Genomic DNA, 19,467 nt, shown 5'->3' on the forward strand with positions numbered 1-19,467 from the left:
AACACGCAGGAACGGACGGGGATTTACAAGATGAACACTATAATGACGGTACAGCTTAGACTGCAGACGAGCCAAAGGTGGCTATTTGAAATTACAAAAGTCGAATATTTACTACATGATAGATTTGAACTTTTGCTTCCCTCCCATTTACTCGATGCTAATAAGCAGCTTTCCTGTCGTCTTTCGACTCTCCAGGTCAGAGTGTGCGCGACCAACTTCCTGAAGCGGGTAGACATCGTGAATAGCCAGGTTGACCTTGCCAGAGCTCACCAGCTCAAATAGCTCAGCAGAGTACTTCTCCAAGTCCTTTCTCTCAGCAACGTAGCCATTCACCGTGGGTCGCAAGAGGTTGACGTTCTTGGCTGCAAGTTTTAGAATACTCAAAGGTGGAACCGCACCGGACTGTATAGCACGTTAGCATTCGATCAATGCGCTCAGAAAATGAGAATTCCACTTACAGCGTTTCCAAAAGACACAAGGTACCCCTTGAGAGCAATCATTTCCAAGTCCGCATCAAATGTCGCAGCACCAACACCATCGAAAATAGCATCAACTCCATGGCCTCCCGTAATCTCCTTGACCTTAGCAACCACATCCTCTTTCGAATTGACCGTCCATCCCGCACCAAGCTTCTTGGCCAAATCACACTTCTCCTGCGTGCTAGCCGTGCCAATGATCTTTGCCCCCACGCTCTTGAGCATCTGGACAAGCAGCTGTCCCACACCACCGGCCGCAGCGTGCACGAGCGTCCACTGACCGGCCTGCACATGCGCAGCTTCCCGAATGAGTGTCCACGCTGTAAGGCCCTGCAGGAAAGCTGCAGCCGCCTGCTCAGTCGTCAAGTTGGCCGGAATGGCAATGACCTTGGCTGCGTCGACGGCCGTGTACTGCGCATACGCCTGTGAGTCCATGTACACTACCTTCGTGCCGGGGGGGAAGTTGGCCACGGAGCTGTCTGCGGAGACGACTTCACCGGCGGCTTCGCGGCCCAGGACAAGCGGCAGGGGAGATGGGTAAAGGCCAGTGCGGAAATAGGTGTCGATGAAGTTTACGCCAGCGTAGTCGTTCTTGATGAGGACTTGGCCTTTTGCGATGCTGGGGACGGGTACATCTTTGTATTCTAGGACTTCGACGCCGCCGGTTTTGGAAATCTGGACGGCTTTCATGGTTGAGGGGATGGGAGCCATTTTGGATGGTGGTTTGGGATTGGTTTGGGAATATGAGCAGGTTGTTGGGCCGGATGGGTGAGGAGGGAAAGATGATAATAGCCGGTGGTGGGTGTAAGTTGGACGTTGGGTGATGGCGGGGTAAGTTGGAGCTTGAGTTTGGAGGTGTAATGAAGGAGCGAGTCGCGACCAATTCGATTTGGTGATGGGAGAGGAACGGAGGAGCCGGGCTGTACTTTGGGGCAGAGGAGGCATGAAATTGTACGGATTGGAGATTGATGAGATGTGGGAAGTGTGGTTGTTGAATGGCGATGACGAGATGGGAATTCGGAGGGGCAGTGGCCGAGCTGGGTGCCGAAGTTGGAGCTATTTCTAAGCAATTGGGGCTAAATGAGGGGCAGCAACGGCAGAGCTCCGTTGATGGCGCTGGGTTGATGTTGGAGGGCAAGCCATGTATGGTTTCCAGCAGACATGTAGGTGATGATTTGAAGCTAGAAAAATCAAGTCCAAACTTCTTTCTGTGTCAAGCGGTAGCCGAACTGTTAAGATACTCGGGAGTAAACTGCTCTGTTTGTCAGAGTGCGACAGCCGATCGGCATTGGTGAGTCTGTCGTAAGGTGTGTTGGAACACGATCAGCTTCTCGAGGCGGTAATAGCAAGTCTCGTGATGTCTTATAAATCTTCGTGATTCTGTCCGGTAATCTTGCCATCACTGGAACAGCCATAAAACCTATACCAAAAACTCATTGATAGCCTTGACAACATCCCCAGGAGCCTCCTCCGGAATGTAATGCCCGCAATCAACACTATACCCGTCTATCACAACTCCCTCATCCACAACCTTCTTCCACTCCGTCATCGCATCAAAACACTTCTCTATAATACCCTTCTTCCCCCAAATTATCCTCACGGGAGACTTGATCAACCTCCCCTCCTTAAGATCCGCCCTCTGCTCATCCAGGTCCACCGTCGCAGCCGCCCTGTAATCATTACACATGGCATGCACCGTATCCTCGTCCTCAAACAACTTGGCGTATTCCTCATAACACGCCTTGTCAAAAATCTCAAGCCGCTTCCCACCACGTCCGCCCATGTACAAGTCCGCAAACTTACGAGGCGTAGCTGAGATGAGCGTCTCAGGCAGCGGCGCAGGCTGAATCAGGAAGAACCAGTGGAAGTAAGCGGTTGCGAAGTCCTGCGAGGTAGCTTCGTACATGGACAGCGTGGGACAGATGTCGAGGAGGATGGCTTTGCGGACGTGCGTGGGGTGGTCGACGAGGAGTTTGTGGGCTACCCTGGCGCCGCGGTCGTGTGCGCACACAAAGAACGTTTTGTGATTGAGGTGGTTCATGACGGATATCATGTCCTTTGCCATGGTGGACTTGGAATAGGCGGCCACGGATGGTGGCTTGGATGATTCGCCATAGCCGCGGATGTCGGGGATGATGAGGTTGTACTTGGTGGTGAGTTGGGGGACGATGCGATGCCATATGTGGCGGGTTTGAGGGTAGCCATGGAGGAGGAGGAGAGGTGGGAGGGAAGATTCTGGCGGCGTTTGGAGACCTTTGATGATGACTGGAGGGTCGGATTGAGTGGTTATTGAGAAAGGAATGAGGCCTTCGAACATGGTGGATTAGTTTACCGAGACGGCGTTGATGTTGGCTGTGAGAGAGTGTGCCTTTGTAAGTTTCTCAAACTATCAGGAATGGTACGAATCGGTCTTATGAACCCGGGAGAAAAATGAAGAAACAAAGAACACTGCATTTGTATAATCTAAGCTGTAGGTGATGACCAACATATGGTGTTGGCTATTCTGATGTCACGTATGCATTATAAAGAGCCGAAGGGCGCATGAATCATCAATCACATGCGACTCTTGGAGTATCCGTGAGGATTGAAGTCTTAGCCGATGCTGACACAGCACCACATCTACTCACTACTTTCCCGACAGCCATTGGCTACCATAGTCTGCTGACCACGAAACGCAGCTCTTAAATGAGCATAATTGAGGCCTGAAGAATGAATGTCTTGCATCGCGATTAAATACCGGTCATACTTTCGTTGCCATGAAGAATCCGCCAACCCCCCTTTTGGCCGATTTACAGTGGGGGGTCAGAAGTATTCAAACCAGGAAAGGTATCGCATATCTCGTTGTGTGCTGAGGCATATTGAGCTGTGTTATTGTATACTTGGATATGTTCAAATACATTGGACCACAGACTGTAAATGTAAATGAGCATTATTGAGGCCTGAAGAATGAATGTCCTGCATCGCAATTAAATACCGGGCATATTTTCGTAGCCATGGGGATTCCGCCAAGTCCCCCTTCGGCCTGTTGAACCCTGATCAATGTTGCTAGGCGGTCAATTAGAATTTTGTCATGAAGGTGCCAATGCAGCGGAAATACCATAGAAAGGCGCAGTAGTCGAGTCGTGCGTTGTGTAACTTCAGGAGCAAGTAAGACCAGACCATCGGGAACAAGTCAGCATGAGGACGCATAAGCACATCAATTCCTGCGAGTGAGCGTGTTCCAGCCTGTTGGTTGATACGTATTGGCCAACCCTCCTGACAGGTAACTCTTGTTCTTGCGTCATTCATCAATATAGAAATGAAGGTCGGTCGCAGCCAAGGCTGGTAGATCATACTGAGCCCACGGAGGTTTCGATTCGATCTGGAAACGAATCAGCGAAATTTAACCCTGTAGGGCCACGCAAACACATCCGCAATCACCATCTCCGGCAACGTGGTGGAGGCAGCCGCTGGGCCTTTCCTCGGGGGCTGTGCAACAGAGGCCGCGACAACACTCTAATCCTCGTTTCCAATCCTCCTGGTAGGAAATATGTTGGCTGGAGACAGCACATGGGATATACCCCTTTGTCGAGGATAGAGCAAGGCGCAAGGCATTGCCTGTTACTTGAATCGCTATTTGTGATAGAGCTGACTGTAACCTGTTGCTATTGTTTCGGTTTCCGTCCTCGCATTTGACATTGAGCAATGAACAATGGCATTCTGCACCACACAATTAGCTCCCTTCTGTGGGGTCAAGTATCTTGTGTCCAAAATTAGCTTCTGTCGTTCTTCAACCTGCTGGGTCCAGCTTCCAACGCCCCTGTATGTTGAGCTGCAGTGGGACTGAAGGCCGGAAGGCGGACGATGGCTGTTCAAGCCACAACCTTGAGTGACAGCAACCACCCAATCTGGATGCTGATATCGAGTTTGTTGACGTGAATTGGTGGATGGATGGAAGGGTGGGTTGGGGGGAATGGGTGAGGGAATGCGAGATGGTGGAGAAGCTTGCGAAGAAAACGAGGCCAAGTCAAGCCAGAGGAGCTCCGGAGGAGCGGCACATGCATGTCGAGGCCCAAGCTCAGGACAAGGACAGGGATTGGCCTGCTGCCACACGCATTCGTGACGTCTGTCGAAACAGCTGACAATGACATGCCGAGAACGAGACAAATAAGAAGCCTCTCCGTTAGGGCTGTCGCAGAATACGACGATATCGTCGACGGCAGCATGGCCATCTGACTTCTCGTCCCAAGATAAAAAAAAAAAATTTGTCTTTACTCGACAACCAAGAGCACAGTGCTTCGTCATTGTGTGCCTTGCATCTGTCCAGTCGCTCGCTCTTTGTTCCTTGACAATACATCGTCGCCAGCGTTGACCCCAAAACCCATCGATTCTTGTTCCACTAAGCGAAGCGACAGAAACACCTCGACCCTTTTGTGCTCCTCGACTTTGCCTCACACTCGATCCTGAAGATAGCGCACCTCGCCGTCGCATCTACCTCCAAATGCAGCCGTCACAGTCAAAATGCCGTTTCTAACGCCGACGGATCGCCAGCGCCGCATCATCCAGCTTTCGCAAGAATGGGGAGTTGACCTGCCTCCTGCTACGGCACCGCTCACGCGACCACACAATCCGCCCTCGTTTTGGACGCCGAAAGATGACCAGATAGCAGAGGATCTCATGCACCGACGGGCAAATGAGGTCTCGCAGTTTCGTCGGCAAAGCAGCTTAAGCAAGGCATTCTCCTCGAACAACTTGAAGAAAGGCAAAAATTGGGATCCCCGTGAGGTATTGGAGGTGCTGAGCTCATGGATAGCCAGCTCCGGCTCACCAGGTGTTGCCGAAGCTTTGATACTCAAGTTATCTGCCGGCGGAGTTGAATTTAGCGGAAATCAGACAAAGCAAAAGAGTGGCATCTTGAGCCGAAGAAAGAGCGTCGACACTTTTGTTGATCGCTCAAAGTTTCTCAAGCTTGCTGTCCAAGGCAACCAATATGAGATGCTGCAGGTTCTACTTCCCCACGCTGATGGCTTCTCCATTGACCAGGCGCTCGCTCCAGCTATCAGGAACGGAAATGTACGAATTGCGGAATTGCTATTGAGATATGGCGCCAATGCTTCGCAGACACCCGAAGGCCAGGATGCATTTCGTCAGGCTTGCGTCGTCCAGAGCCAGGCACACATGGTTGGTTTGCTTCTGCGATCTGAAAATCGACCAAGCGCCGCGTGGACGTCGGCTTGCATGTGTGATGCATCAAGGGCCGCAATTTTGGAGATCGTTTTGCACCTCAGTAGGTCAACGGCAGATGGCAATCACAACAACTCGCAGGCTCTGAAATCTGCTGTTGAGTTGGGGCGGCAAGATATTGCCCTGGCTATAATCATGGGTAATCACCCGCCAAATGGACCTGGACTGGATGAGGCATTCCAGATTCTTTACGAGCATCCGTCGATCAATCCAGCAACAAAACTTGCCATGGCAGAATTGCTACTGTGCGCTGGCGCTCAGGGTGATGTATTGTCACAGGCATTGGAGAGTGCTTGCGAGACACAATTCTACGATATGGCAAACCTTCTAGCTAGATATGGGGCATCGATCGAGTACAATGATGCGACTGTGCTGAAGACGGCGATTGCCCGCGGTGAACTCGACTTGGTGAGCTCTTTGCTGACCGATCCAGCCAAATTAAGTCCTGCTTTGGCGTCCAGCTGTGTGCCGCTAATCGAAAAGCAAGCACCTGTTGAAACTCGCGCCAAGATACTCAGTCTACTATTGCGTAAAGGCGCAAACGGAGTCGCGCTGGATGACATGCTTATTGATGCTGCTGAGGCTGGCGACATCGATTCCATAGATTTGCTGCTGAATCCAGCGTTTCCTGAGTCCACGCTTGTTACCCCTGGTGGCTCAAATTATGCCAGCCATTCGAACGGAGCTCGTCGCCACGAGGTAGCCTCTGTTGACCACAGATCTGGAGAAGCTCTACGTACCGCAGTTGTACGAGCGGATTTGGTTATGACAGACACGATTCTGTCCGCACAACCTACTGCTGAAACTCTGTCGATTGTCTTTCCAATGACGAAGAAGTTGTCTCCCAAGGATCGCTATCAAATGGCGCAGCTGTTCTTAAAAAGATCGTTATCCGGACCTTGCCTCCATACAGCGTTGCATGATGCAATTAATGAAGACGCAGGCCAGCGGGATAATGCTCTGATCAAGTTGCTATTGGAGCATAACGCTGACATCAACTTTAGCCATGGGCCAGGGTTGGCCGCTGTCATCAAGCAAAAGGATATTAAACTTCTCGGCTCGCTGCTGCAGAAAGCATCACCGCAAACCGCTGCCGCTCGTGTTATGGATGCTATGGAGGTTTCGGACCATAGGGAGCGCTTCGAAATGACATCCATGCTGATCAACACTGGTGCAGGCATTGGCGCTCAAGAAATTGCAAAAGCTCTTTTGCAAACTCTGACTGAGCGGCCTGTTGACATGTCACTATTAAGATTGCTTCTTCAACAAGGAGGGGCGGATATTAATCTGCTAGAGGGTGCTATTGCCAAGAAAGCCGTCTCCAACCCTGATCCCAAGGTTTTAGATATGCTCTTTGGCCACAGCAGACCATCTGCAGCAACAGTCACTTGCGCCTTCAATGAACTGGCTCCTCTCCCATCAACCGACAGCAAAGCCTGGAAGCTGCGTGCCATTCTGTCCAAATGCAAACATAAGGAGGATCTAGACTGGGTGTTGGTACATGAAGTGCAATCACTACTGAAAACAAGCAACAACAAGGCGTCATTATCCACGCTGAAGATTCTTCTGGACAGCGGCGCGGACCCTAATTCCTATAAGGCTGCTGCACTGTGTCACGCTGTTATAGGAGCCAACGCTAAAATTACTGATATGCTATTTGAGGCAAAAGTTCCACCTAATGCTGCCTCCTTGGGCGCTGCTCTTCCCCATGTACTTCGAGTTCCGGATGCCATGGAGAGGCTTGCTCTTACGAAGAAGCTTGTCGACGCAGGCGCACACCCCCTGGAGATCAACAGAGCCCTGGTACACGCCATCACAACATATCCCAAAGATGTGTCTCTGCAGAATACTTTAGCAGCAGCAGCTGACACTTCTGATGGTGAGGCATTGTCGCTCTCAATATCAAAGGAGTCGCCCGAAACCATGGACTTGCTACTTTCGAAATCACAGTCTTCCATGGATACTCGGAGTGCCATGTTGGTAAAAGCTATGGAGGTCAAGAACCGAACAGCAAGACACCACATGTGCAAAAGTCTATTAAAACTAGGCGTGACAACAGACACGGCGTCCAGTGCGTTGCTAATAGCAGCCCGGGATGGGGACGTGAAACTGGGAGACCTGCTTATGGCCCATGGTGCTAGCATTGCAACTAACAACGGACAGGCTATCATCGAGGCTTGTCGAGGTGGCTCTGCTGAAGTATTGAGCGTGTTACTGAAGCAGGATGGGCACATCAAAAAGAGCACTCTGGAGGCGGGTTTCCAAGCTGCCACCGAGGTTCGTGATCAGAGCAAGCGTGCTCTAGTCTTCGAACAGCTGTTAAAGAAGGGCGTGAGAGGCGACCTGGTTGATTCTCAACTACAGTCAGCAGCTCGTTATGGTGAAGACGGTCAAGCAGTTCTACGAGTTTTGCTAGTCGCTGGTGCGGATCCTAATTTTAATAATGGTGAATGCGTGGTAGCAGCTACACGAAGTGCCTTCATCGGAAACCTAGAGCTTCTGCTGGGCCTATGGGATGAAGGAAGCAACCAAGTATGTGAGAAAATGACGATATTATCATTGCTGTCTGCTAACTAGCATAAAGAAGAAGGTATCGCAGCCTACCTTAGCCAGATCACTCAAAGCTTGCTGGAACCTCAGCCGTGAGAGCCGATTCAAGGTTGTCAACGACCTCATCAAAGCAGGGTTGCAGCCGACCGATGAAATTCACATTGCCCTGAATGAAGCCATCAATGAAGACGACCCTGAGGAACGTCTGGTGCGAGTTTTGCTCAAACATGGAGCTTCGCCGGCTGCCAACGGCTGCAAGACACTTGTTGATGCAGTGAATAATTCTGCGTCATCATCACTGGCACTGCTTCTAGAGAAGAACTTACCACAGGAAGATATTAGCAGGGCCTTTAATCAAGCCTTCACGACTGAGACGTTTGCGAAGTGGTTCACTGCCCACGGACACGAAACCGCCAAAGTTCTCCTAGACAAGGGGGCCCATGGCGAGTCCCTTAGCGGAGCATTAGTCTTAGTGATGAAGAACAGTACAGCTGACACCGAAAAGCTGGCAGACAAATTTGTCACGTTGCTGATCAAGCATGGTGCGGAAGTCAATTACAACAACGGCGAGCCACTTCAGCAAGCGGCTTCAAAGGCAAACCTTTCTTGGACAAAGCAGCTTCTCGAATGCCGACCAACTATTGAGACCCTTTCCCTAGCGTTTCAATGCATTTTTGACACAGCATTATCACAAGATGAAGTACTGGATTTGTTCAAATTGTTTTCAGAGTACAGGGATGGCGATGTTCGAATTGATGTCATGAGCAGCCAACAAGGATCAGAACCCGTTCTCGTACGAGCCATCTCGCAATACCCAAGATCAGCAACCATCTTGGAAACCTTACTAGATGCTGGCTTGTATTACGACCAAGCAACGTCATACAAGATTCACTCCGACATTGACGAGGAGGAGGAAATGACTCTCCTCACATGGGCTATTTCACAGCCCCAAAAGCGAGTTAGCACTTCGGTGATTGAACTGCTACTCGCACGTGGGGGTAAGTAGACTTCATAGCAAACAACTTGAAACTGCGACTAACGTGATTGCAAACAGCCAAAGTGAACGCCGAAACAAACCTGTCTCGTACCACACCACTCATGCTAGCAATCCAGACCCGGCGACCTGACCTCGTGAAACTTCTTTTACTTGAAGGTGCGGAAGTAGATCTACTAGATTATTTGGGAAGAACACCGCTATCTATGGCAACCGACATTGGGGGCGACATCTCAACACAAATTATGTCACTTCTCCTTGCCGCAGAGCCCTCAAGGGACGATGGTTCCCTACACAACGCCGCTCGAGATCTCAACTTACCAGTCGTCAAAGTTTTGGTCCAATCGGGCCATGATCCCGATTTTCCTAGTCCCCTTCACGAAGGACGCAGTGCGCTGGCTGAACTATGCCTTCATGGCTCGGACAGGGGCGAAATGACTGCCGAGAGGGAACGCACAATGCAAAAAGTCATGACGTTTCTCATCGACAACAAGTCTGACCTGTCGCTAAAAGCAAACAACAAGACATTACTACAACTATGTTTCGAAGCTTCCGAGCCCATAGCCACGACGAGATGTTTCCTCAAATCAGGCATGTGGAAACTCATCAACAAGCCCTTCAACTTCTACACCGCCGAAGGGTACACCTACTCACCCACTATGTACATTAAGAAAATCCTTCCTCAAACAGACTCATCAGACTCCCTACTCAAGGTCCTCAAAGCCAACCGCGCTAACGACGTCTACTACGCCGTATCCGGCCCCCAACCAGCTGATGCGACTGGCCTTCCTGAAGACATGGTAGTTCAAGAGCGTGCTCGAAAAGCTCGACTCGAACGCCTTGCTGAAGAGTCGGAAGAATTTTCCATCGCCATGGCTCGCAAACGCGAAATAGCCACGGTAGAACAACAAATTCTAGCTCAAAAGGCTGAAATGGAGGATATGCGACGCCGCAAGCTACACAACGAAGACGTAGCCGCTGTAAGATCGAGAGCACAGCTCGAAGAATCGCTGGCGAGTGCAGCACATACGCGCAGATTACAAGAACACCACTCGCTAGCAGAGTCGTCCATATCACGGACCCGAGCACTCGCTGCTTCGGAGCTTGACGCCGAAGAAGCAAGGCAGAGGAAGGCGCTGGAGTGGGAGACGAGGCTGAATACCGAAAAGGTCGACAATGCGAGGGCCCTCAGTTCTATTAGAATCAGTGAGAGGCAGGAAGTCGAGAGACTAGATAAAGGTGCGGAGGCGAGGATCAAGGGACGGTTGGAAGCGCAAAGGAAGTTGGTTGAAAGTCAGGAGAAGTTGGCGAAGAGGTTGGCCGATGGGCCTGGTGGAGGGGTGAATGATCCGAGGAGGCAGATTGGGTATGTGACGGAGCTGAATTAGGTTGGCATGACTTTACGATAATGTAGTTTGGAGTTTGGACAGGAAGCCATAGTATGTAAAATTGGTTCATTTGTATGCCTCATAGCGTTGATCTTACAATCATAATCCAACGCCTCATTGATAGCCGCTATAACATGTTCACATCAACTATTTCCAAATACCCGCGCCAAAATGCTGAAAACTCAATCCCTCCTCGCAAGTTTGATAGAATCCGCACCCGTCTCAACAACACGATACCTATCCGCGTCGCCTAAGCCACTCGCGGCTCTATCATACGCGCCATCAGACCGATCACACAGCGCATCAAGGTCCTCCTCGCTCAGAATATCATCCCCGCCTGACGTCTCATATACCTGTCCGTCTTTCAAGAGCAGAGCACGCAGCGTCTCAGCGTCAAGCTGTTCCTTATTCTCCATCTTTTGCCCCATGGTCTTGAACCCGCCCTTTTTGATGACGAGTTTCTCCAACCGCCGCTTGGCGTCTGCGGACATGAGGAGGGATTCTTCGACGGTGTCCTTCGTAGCGAGGCGGTAGACGATGACGGGGCGTGTCTGTCCGATCCGGTGGCATCGGTCTTGGGCTTGTAAATCTTGCTGCGGGTTGAAGTCGCTGTCGAATAGGATGACAGTGTCTGCGGACGCGAGGTTGATGCCTTGGCCGCCTGCGCGGGTTGATAGCAGGAAGAGGTTGTATTCGGGGTCGTTGTTGAAGTCGTGGATTTGTTGGCGGCGACTGTCTTGGGGCACGGATCCGTCGATGCGACAGACGTTCCAGCCACGGAGCTCGCGGCTGTAGTCTTCGAGTATGTCGAGTTGGGTCTTGAATTGGGAGAAGAGGAGGACTTTGTGTCCCTTTTGGAATAGGGCTTGTAGGAGACGGTCGAGGAGGAGCATCTTTCCAGAGGAGGTGATGATGGATTCGTCGACGGGGATGTCGGTTGATGTGTTCCAGGGGTTGTAGAAGTTGTGAGGGCTGTTGCACACCAGTCTCAACTGGGCGAGGGGATTGCCTAGTTTCTTTTGTGCTAGTTGTTTCTCTGTATGGAGTCGTTAGCATGGTTCTTTGAGGGTTGGACTCGGGGTACGTACTGGCGAGATCTAGTGTTTGTGCTCGTTCTATTTCCTCTGGTGACTGGAGCTCGTCGACTTCCTCGGAGTCGTCCTCGCTAACCACTTCATCTGCAAGCTTGGCTTCGAAAGCGTCATCAGAAAGGGCGTCTTCCTCATCAGAGTCCGCCTCTGCATATGTCTTCCCTTTTCGAGGTCTACCACGGGTGCTGGCTGGGGTAGAAGTGCGGCTTGACCTGGCGCTCTTGGATTCTGACTTTACGGATGTTGGCGGGCTCTTTCTCTTCGTGGCCTGCTTCGCGGGGGTTACTGTATTGTTTTGGGCATCCTGCTTTTTGGGCCGGCTTGCGGCGCGTTTCCCCATCATCATGCTAAATGCATTTGGTACCAGAGCGGCTGACTTGTTCTCCGTTTTCTTCCCACGAGGACTCTGTCGCACTGGGAGGGAAATGGCGCCTCCAGCAGATCCTGTTGGTTTCTTGGAAACCGCAGCACGATTACTAGATCGTGATGATGCGCGGGTGGAACTAGCGGATGCTATTGCGCTGTTGACCTTCTCCGTGACCTTCTGTTCAAGATATTGCCTGGTGTCGATTTCCTTGTTGGTGAAGACGTTGTAGAGATCTGTTTGTTCTTTTGTCATGGGTGCAAACAAGACGTATTCTCGCTTTTTTGGTAAGTACGCAGCGACATCTTGCTTGATTCTTCGTAATAGCAAAGGCTGCAAGATGAGGTGCATCTTCTTAACCAGGTCTTGTTTCATCTGATCGGCAATGAATTCTTCGGTACCTTTCTCATCCTCCAAATCTGAGAAGTCGAACCATGACTCGAATGCCTCCCAATCAGTAAAGATGTTGGGGAGAAGGAAATGCAACAAGGACCACAACTCTTTCAAATTGTTCTGCAGGGGTGTGCCGGTGATGAGCAGTCTTGTCGCTGATGAGAATTGCCGTAATTGCTGGAACAGCTTCGCATCTGCATTCTTCATGCGATGCCCTTCATCCTGAACTGATGTTAGCATAATGTAGGATCGTTACTCAGAATTGGAGTACACATACGATGATAATGAATTCCCACTGAATTCGGGACAGATTGTGTTGGTCTCGCAGAACCATTTCATATGACGTGCAAACAACTGGAAATCGTGTCGTGGGTCTGCCGCCCTTCAGATTGTTAAGCATTTTGGTTCGGAAGATCTCTTCACGTTGAGATTGGTTCCCATGATACATAATGACAGGGATGCTGGGCGTCCACTTGTGGAATTCGTCCATCCAGTTCGAGAGGGTGCTCAGGGGCGCAACAATGAGATGTGGTCCGAGATAGTTTTCCTGCTCGCGAAGCAAGGCGATCAAAGCAATGGTTTGGACAGTTTTACCTGGTCTCGTCAGTCTTCGTTCAGAGGAATTTGGCTCCAAAGAGTCACAAACCTAATCCCATTTCATCGGCGAGAATCCCGCTCATTCCCTGAGAACAAATCTCAAACATCCATGTTAAACCTTCCAATTGGTAATCGCGCATTGTTCCTCCTATCATGCACTTGGGCTGCTCTGCCATTTGCAGATTATGTTCTCCAAGCGCCTTGCCATCAAGACTGCTGCCAACTCGGCCGAGAACCTGGGTTTTCTTGGTGAGGATGTCACTGAAAGCCGCGCTTTTCATCAATAACTCGTCCAATTCTCGAGCCTTGGCCTCACGCTCAGCCTTGGTCTCGGCTTTCTTCTTCTTCTTCCGTGGTTTCCGGCCTGCCACCTTTGATTTGTCTTCCTCAGCTTTTCTGTTCTCATCCCGAGCTTCCCGCTCCTCTTTCAAGAGGCTGTTCTCGGTAATCTGGCCCAGAACATCAGATTTGGGGGAAGCCACGGCAGGTGGCGAGCTCGGTGCGCTTGTCATTGCTGGAGCTTCTGATAAGACGGATTCAATATCTGATGAAGATGATGCGTCCATCGTGAACGGACGATGGGATCCTCTGAATGGAAGTTGACTATGGGTTAAGCAATTCTCTTTGCCGCCAGTGCGAAGATTCGGCTTCGGATGAATGTTGCGATCGAACTTGAACAGATAGCCAACACTCAGATCAAAGTTGCCACTTCAGAGAGACACAATTTTAGAGGCGCGTTTTGTATCCAATCGTACCACCAAAGCAGACCGGCAGAAATCCCAAAACCGCTTCTATCGCAATCAAAACTGAAGCAGAAGTGAGGCAATTGTGAATGAATGGCGTGAATGTGAAGCACACCAGACTAGACCGGGGTGGAAGGGCGCACACGCGATTCCATCAAAAATCATGACGCTTGGAGACGCGAAGTGACGCGCGCAGTCACGGGGTTTGCGTGCTTGGCAGCCCAGAGTTGTGAGCGGCTGGCCAAGATCTTGGGAAGTGGGTCCACTTTATCTTGCATTGATGCAATCACCTCCTCTTGGCTTTCAATCTCAATACTGCACACGGATCAGCCCTGGATTGGCATCCATCAAATTTTCAAAGGCAGTTGCTTTTTCTCTGACCCTGTTAAAGTCGAGAGGCGCGGAGGTGCTATGCCGATTAGCAAACAAAAGGTCCCGCTTAGCTGTTGAGCAAACCTAGGCGACATGGTCTTCCGGCCCATCGATCATGATGGCAGCCACAAAGTGCAAATCCCCGGTGGCTGGAATCGGTGTGCCGGGATTCCGGTCTTTGATCTGACCTAGCTTGGGAGTTTGCAGCCCGAACGGCATTGCATCCGGGTCCGACATCTAGAACCATCCATCTACAAGAAGGTTTGTGATACAAACAGCACGGCGCCATATCTCTCACGAAGAATCAAAATCATGTGCGACTTCGAGCGCCTTGTGGAAGCGCGACGAGACAACCGCAAAAGCTCTTGACCTTTTCGAGCTTTGGCCGAGACAACGGCACTTAAATACTATGCGTCACACACATCACCGATTTTTGTTAGCCATGATAGGCCAAGCTGCGTGATGGGAAACTTGTGGCTACCTGATTCCCGGATCCTTCGAAACCAACAGATTCAGACAGGCCTTAAGCGAAGGCAGCTTCAGCAAGCCACTCCCTCATTCACAAGTAAATCGAGCCATTTCCTACCCATGGATCGGCATGTCTCGATTCATGTCACATTTTCGTACGCGCTGAGCCTGTCCCCTGTAGATACCTTCTTTGGTGGCAGCAACTCCCCTAGGACAATCAAAATGGCAAGCCAAGCGCCGACTTTTATATTGCTTTCGTCCTTCACATCATCTTCCTTCTAAATCAACGCCGTGAACTCGTTCATTTCTATTTTAGCACTGCCGTGTTGTATTTTCAGCCAGAATGTCTTGTTTGAATGGTGACCCTCCTGCGACGGAGCGGTTTCCCAAAGATGCCATATTCACTCGGCTGAAGCGCCTCTGCAAGGAGAGAACAGATGTTCTATTTCATGATGACTATGGTATTGATGCTAATTACAGCCATCTGATCGGCGACATCATGCATTTGCGCCGCAAACTACGCGAGAAACTTCCATCATCTTCGTTCAATAGTCATGGCTCGCTTCGAGGGGACGCCGCATCTATTGCATTCCTGGGTCATAGTGGATACCATTTTATTGTGAGCTTCTTCGCAATCATTGCTTTGGGTGGGATATGCGTGCCGTTGGGTGAGTTGACAGACCTCCAACAAATTCCATTCCATGAACAAGAACTAACCCAAATCTGCAGCGACCGGGCTCACCGATAAAGAGGCACTGTACATTTTGAACAAGACCAAGGCAGTTTGCATCCTGACAGGGCCAAGTACTCTTGACGTTGCCACCAGGATAAAGCAGTTTTCTCAAAGTCAAGTCAGTCAGGCATTGGAGTTGGTCACCATAACAAGAGCGGACCACGAATCAAGCAAGTCTCATCATCACGCATTTGAAATTGATGGAGACTTGACATTCTCGCCTACTACCGGCTGCCTCGTTCTCTTTACTTCCGGCACAACCGGACCACCAAAAGGCGTACTTCTCCCTCGCAAGATGTTCCATTGCACGGCAGACCTTGCATCCAAACCAGTTATCTACCTTGCCTCCTGTCCGGTGCAATGGGTAGGAGGTACTGGTCTTATAGACAGCGTTCTTAATGCAGAACATTTGCATATCATGAGAAATGATTGCGGACCTGGAGAGTTTTGGGAAATCCTTAAGGAGGGAAAAGTCACAGAAATGAGTGTTTCTCCGACACTATTAAGGGGGTTAATGAAGTACTACAATGAGAACATTCGTGGTCTGCCCGATGAAGACCGCGACAGATACCTTCATGGGGCCAAAAACCTCGAGGTTGTGTACACAAGTGGCTCGGTGTTGAGTCGCTTCACTCGAAAGTTCTTTACAGATTTGATGAACATGCCATTGAGAAATGGGTATGGAATTACTGAGATGGGTGGAGGGGTGATAGTCACTCCAGATGGGTCCGACTATAAGGAGGTGAGTACATCCGTCTTTTTGTTTTGTAACTGCTAATTTGTCGTATCTAGGGGTACATCGGTAAACCACTTCCAGGAATAGAAGTGAGGCTATCCGAAGGCAACCATGGAGAAATTCTGGTTAAGAGCCCTCATAGGTTCATCGGGTGAGTTTAGCAGATGCCGTATTTGTCCTTGGAATTCGTGGAACAGCTTCTGACTAACACTAATGTCAGTTACGTGGGCGACGAAAAAGCCACGCGCGCTGCATTTGATGACGAAGGCTTTTATAAAACAGGAGATCAAGCTCATCGTGTTGGTGATGACTTCTACTTTGATGGCCGCCTTTCACAGGACTGTAAGTCTAACATCCGGTGTTGCCTGTCACAGGTTTGTGCTAACACAACTTCCATGTCCAGGGATCCGGTTTCATGAGTACACGATATCGGTACTAGAGCTAGAACAGTCGCTGATGGACCTTCCGTATGTTTTTGAAGCCCATGTCCTTCCGGTCCCGGAGCATGAAGCCGGCGGAATAGTTGCCGCTCTCGTCCGCCTGGACAAACATGCTGGTCAAGGAGCAAAACATGATGTTACTCTTGCGACCATACGTGAGGATCTAGCTGGTGCAGGGCTGGTTTCGTACAAGTTGCCCGCGCTCCTGCGGCTGCTCCGTGAAGAGGATCAAGTCCCTTTCACGGCTTCCGGAAAAGCAGTCAAGAAGGAATGTTTGCGAAAATATTTCAACATCACAGGCTACCTACAGGATCAATATGCTGTTGATGGTGTAGAATATTGGGGAAACAAATTGGATTTAGGAGCTTCATCGCGCCTTTTCGATTGGGGCGGCCTTTAATGGGCGAGTAATAGAATGCAGATAGACCCAGACATAGAACGCTGATGGCTGATACTTACCTCGAGTTTAGAGCGTAGGACTCGAGTGAGCATGCGTTGTTCCACAGCCTATGCCGCACCTATTCGCCCCCCCTTGGATTTACATTATGTAAAGTGATTTACTGGGTGACTTGATGGTAGAGCATCTGGCTGCAATACAGTATTATTATAGTATTCTTAGTAGTCAGAAGATGCAGGTTCAAGTCCAGTCCCGGTTATTTTCTGGCAGTGTGCTTGCATGTGTTACCTTTCTGCATCTGGTTGTGGTTGTGGTGTGGAGGTTAATAAGGATGTTTAAAACTATACCTAATAACTGGGTAGTTCAATGGTAGAGCGTCTGGCTACATAGCATCATTATAGTATTCTTAGTAGTCAGAAGATGCAGGTTCGAGTCCTGTCCCGGTTATCTTTTTGACAGTTTGCGTGATGGATTGAGTTTGACATGTGGTCGTTGTGGTTGTTGGAAGGTTTATTAGGCATGAAGTATATCAATGATCGTAAGCCCATGCTGAGGTCGCCTCATACATCCCACCTCTACCAGACATTATTCCACCGCAGCAATCACCCAGATACGGTAGTTCCTCTTTTACAGTAACCGCTGAAGGCTCTACATTTGTCAAATTGATTCGCGTGATTCTAGTCACTTGGCACCTCGAACAAAGTGTAGGGTATGCATCAATATGTCGCCTGACTAAGCATCCGTTGAATTGCTGTTGGGTCGAACAAACTGCCCCTCCATGAACCAACCCCCCCCGCTATTGGGAACAAAAAATTATCAGTCATGCGAGTGTATGGGTCACCAACATCTTCCAACTACACTTCTCTACCTACCACAAACAATTGAGAAGAACCGCCGTCTCCCACAGCCGGCGAACTTCTCTCTCTCCGCCGACGAAACTGTTACCCCTTCGAGCCATCCGTCCTACCGTCAGGGCCCTATCCCCCGCTCCCCTCCGCCAATTGAGCAGAATGGCCGCCATCGCCAACCAGACATACACTCCCACCGAGGAGACGGAGATCCAGCAATGGCTCACCACCTCCGACCGCCTCAAGTCTAGCGACGACAAGGCCTCTATCCTCGAGACTCTCAACAGCCACCTTGCCAGCCGAACTACCCTCCTCGGCAGCAAGCCCAGCAAGGCTGACGTCGCCATCTACGAGACCTTGTCCCCCGTCGTCGCTAAGTGGTCTCCTGACGAGCGAACCGGAGAGAAGGGCCACCCTCATATTGTCCGCCACCTTGACTTTGTCCAGAACTCTACCCTCTTCGGCCTCGAGCTCAAGGATGGTCAGAAGTTCCAAGTTGACCAGGATGATGTCCGCTACGTCAAGCCTCCTGTTGACGCCAAGGCCGAGAAAGAGCGTTTGAAGAAGGAAAAGGCCGCCGCTGCTGCCGGTGGAAACAAAGACGCCAACCTCGTCGACCGCACGAAAGAAAAGGTCAAGGAGAAGGTTGAAGAGGTCAAGGGTGCGGCTGCTGCGGCCGTTGGTGGCGATAAGCCCAAGAAGGAGAAGAAGGAGAAGGCTCCTAAGCAGCCGAAACCTGCTCCAGTGGCTGCCCCCTTGTCCCCCTCCCTCATTGACCTCCGCGTTGGTCATATTCTCAAGGCCGTCAACCACCCTGACGCCGACTCTCTCTACGTCTCGACTATTGCCATGGGCGATCTCGCCGGCAACGAAGACTACACCGAATACGAAGGACAGGTCTGCCGAACTGTGTGCTCTGGTCTCAACGGCCTTATCCCGCTGGAGCAGATGCAGGGCCGGAAAGTCGTCGTTGTATGTAACTTGAAGCCCGTCAAGATGCGCGGCGTCAAGTCGTGCGCCATGGTTCTCGCCGCCTCCCCCAAGGTGAAGGAAGGTGAGGTTGACGACCACAAAGGCCCCGTTGAGCTTGTCTCGCCCCCAGAAGGGGCCAAGGCTGGTGATCGGGTCTTCTTTGAGGGTTGGCAGGGTGAGCCTGAGGGTGTGCTGAACCCCAAGAAGAAGATTTGGGAGACATTCCAGCCTGGGTTCACGACCAATGATAGCCTGGAGGTGGCGTTTGATGCTGGTGTTGTTGAGCAGCTGGGCAAGACTGGCGTGGGCAAGCTGGTCACTGAGAGTGGTGGTGTTTGCACCGTTCAGACCCTGAAGGGTGCTGTTGTGCGATAGATGGTGTCAGATAAATCATAGCAAGGAATAAAAGTGTATAGAGCTCTTCTTCTCAGAACCCGGGACCCGTTGTGCATACCATGTATGCCCATATATTTCTTTCTATGCCATATACGGTGGCCGCAGTAATTCCAAAACATTTTGTAAGTCACTGTATGTCTGGCGATAGTATTTGAGTCTTGATATCTTGGAAATTTATCTAGATCTCCCTTCTTCTCCCTTCTTAAAGGTTTCATCTACTATACAAGATATATGCCATGGCTACATGCAGTATATGAGCGGCGTACAAACTTAATCAAGTTAGAGC

At 50.5% G+C, this 19,467-nt stretch overlaps 6 protein-coding genes and 2 non-coding genes across 8 annotated transcripts; 5 read left to right on the plus strand and 3 right to left on the minus strand.

Annotated features, from left to right (window-relative positions):
• Positions 1 to 147: 147 nt before the first annotated feature.
• Positions 148 to 1,187, minus strand: VFPPC_07582 (quinone oxidoreductase; the record flags this gene model as incomplete). Its single annotated transcript, XM_018286417.1, has 2 exons — positions 148 to 402; positions 459 to 1,187. The coding sequence occupies 2 exons, from the start codon at positions 1,185 to 1,187 to the stop codon at positions 148 to 150; spliced, it is 984 nt and encodes a 327-aa protein (XP_018143047.1).
• Positions 1,188 to 1,896: 709 nt separating this feature from the next.
• On the minus strand, positions 1,897 to 2,793 carry VFPPC_07583 (epoxide hydrolase-like protein; the record flags this gene model as incomplete). Its single annotated transcript, XM_018286418.1, has 1 exon — positions 1,897 to 2,793. One exon carries the CDS (start codon positions 2,791 to 2,793, stop codon positions 1,897 to 1,899), a length of 897 nt encoding a protein of 298 aa, XP_018143048.1.
• A 2,183-nt stretch (positions 2,794 to 4,976) lies between these two features.
• Positions 4,977 to 10,631, plus strand: VFPPC_07584 (multiple ankyrin repeats single kh domain-containing protein; the record flags this gene model as incomplete). The annotated part of the gene is made up of 3 exons (XM_018286419.1): positions 4,977 to 8,231; positions 8,284 to 9,247; positions 9,304 to 10,631. The coding sequence occupies 3 exons, from the start codon at positions 4,977 to 4,979 to the stop codon at positions 10,629 to 10,631; spliced, it is 5,547 nt and encodes a 1,848-aa protein (XP_018143049.1).
• Positions 10,632 to 10,813: 182 nt separating this feature from the next.
• Positions 10,814 to 13,642, minus strand: VFPPC_07585 (ISWI chromatin-remodeling complex ATPase ISW2; the record flags this gene model as incomplete). The annotated part of the gene is made up of 4 exons (XM_018286420.1): positions 10,814 to 11,667; positions 11,720 to 12,701; positions 12,757 to 13,073; positions 13,126 to 13,642. 4 exons carry the CDS (start codon positions 13,640 to 13,642, stop codon positions 10,814 to 10,816), a joined length of 2,670 nt encoding a protein of 889 aa, XP_018143050.1.
• Positions 13,643 to 15,002: 1,360 nt separating this feature from the next.
• Positions 15,003 to 16,968, plus strand: VFPPC_07586 (AMP-binding enzyme; the record flags this gene model as incomplete). Its single annotated transcript, XM_018286421.1, has 5 exons — positions 15,003 to 15,327; positions 15,389 to 16,134; positions 16,185 to 16,279; positions 16,349 to 16,470; positions 16,532 to 16,968. The coding sequence occupies 5 exons, from the start codon at positions 15,003 to 15,005 to the stop codon at positions 16,966 to 16,968; spliced, it is 1,725 nt and encodes a 574-aa protein (XP_018143051.1).
• Positions 16,969 to 17,126: 158 nt separating this feature from the next.
• VFPPC_17274 lies at positions 17,127 to 17,224 on the plus strand. The gene has a single exon. It is a non-coding gene; the product is annotated as a tRNA-Cys (tRNA).
• Positions 17,225 to 17,317: 93 nt separating this feature from the next.
• On the plus strand, positions 17,318 to 17,412 carry VFPPC_17275. The gene has a single exon. It is a non-coding gene; the product is annotated as a tRNA-Cys (tRNA).
• A 563-nt stretch (positions 17,413 to 17,975) lies between these two features.
• On the plus strand, positions 17,976 to 19,160 carry VFPPC_07587 (GU4 nucleic-binding protein; the record flags this gene model as incomplete). Its single annotated transcript, XM_018286422.1, has 1 exon — positions 17,976 to 19,160. One exon carries the CDS (start codon positions 17,976 to 17,978, stop codon positions 19,158 to 19,160), a length of 1,185 nt encoding a protein of 394 aa, XP_018143052.1.
• Between the last annotated feature and the right edge of the window lie 307 nt (positions 19,161 to 19,467).

This window comes from Pochonia chlamydosporia, chromosome 4 (assembly GCF_001653235.2).
Source record: "Pochonia chlamydosporia 170 chromosome 4, whole genome shotgun sequence".
Classification (NCBI taxonomy): Eukaryota; Fungi; Ascomycota; class Sordariomycetes; order Hypocreales; family Clavicipitaceae; genus Pochonia; species Pochonia chlamydosporia.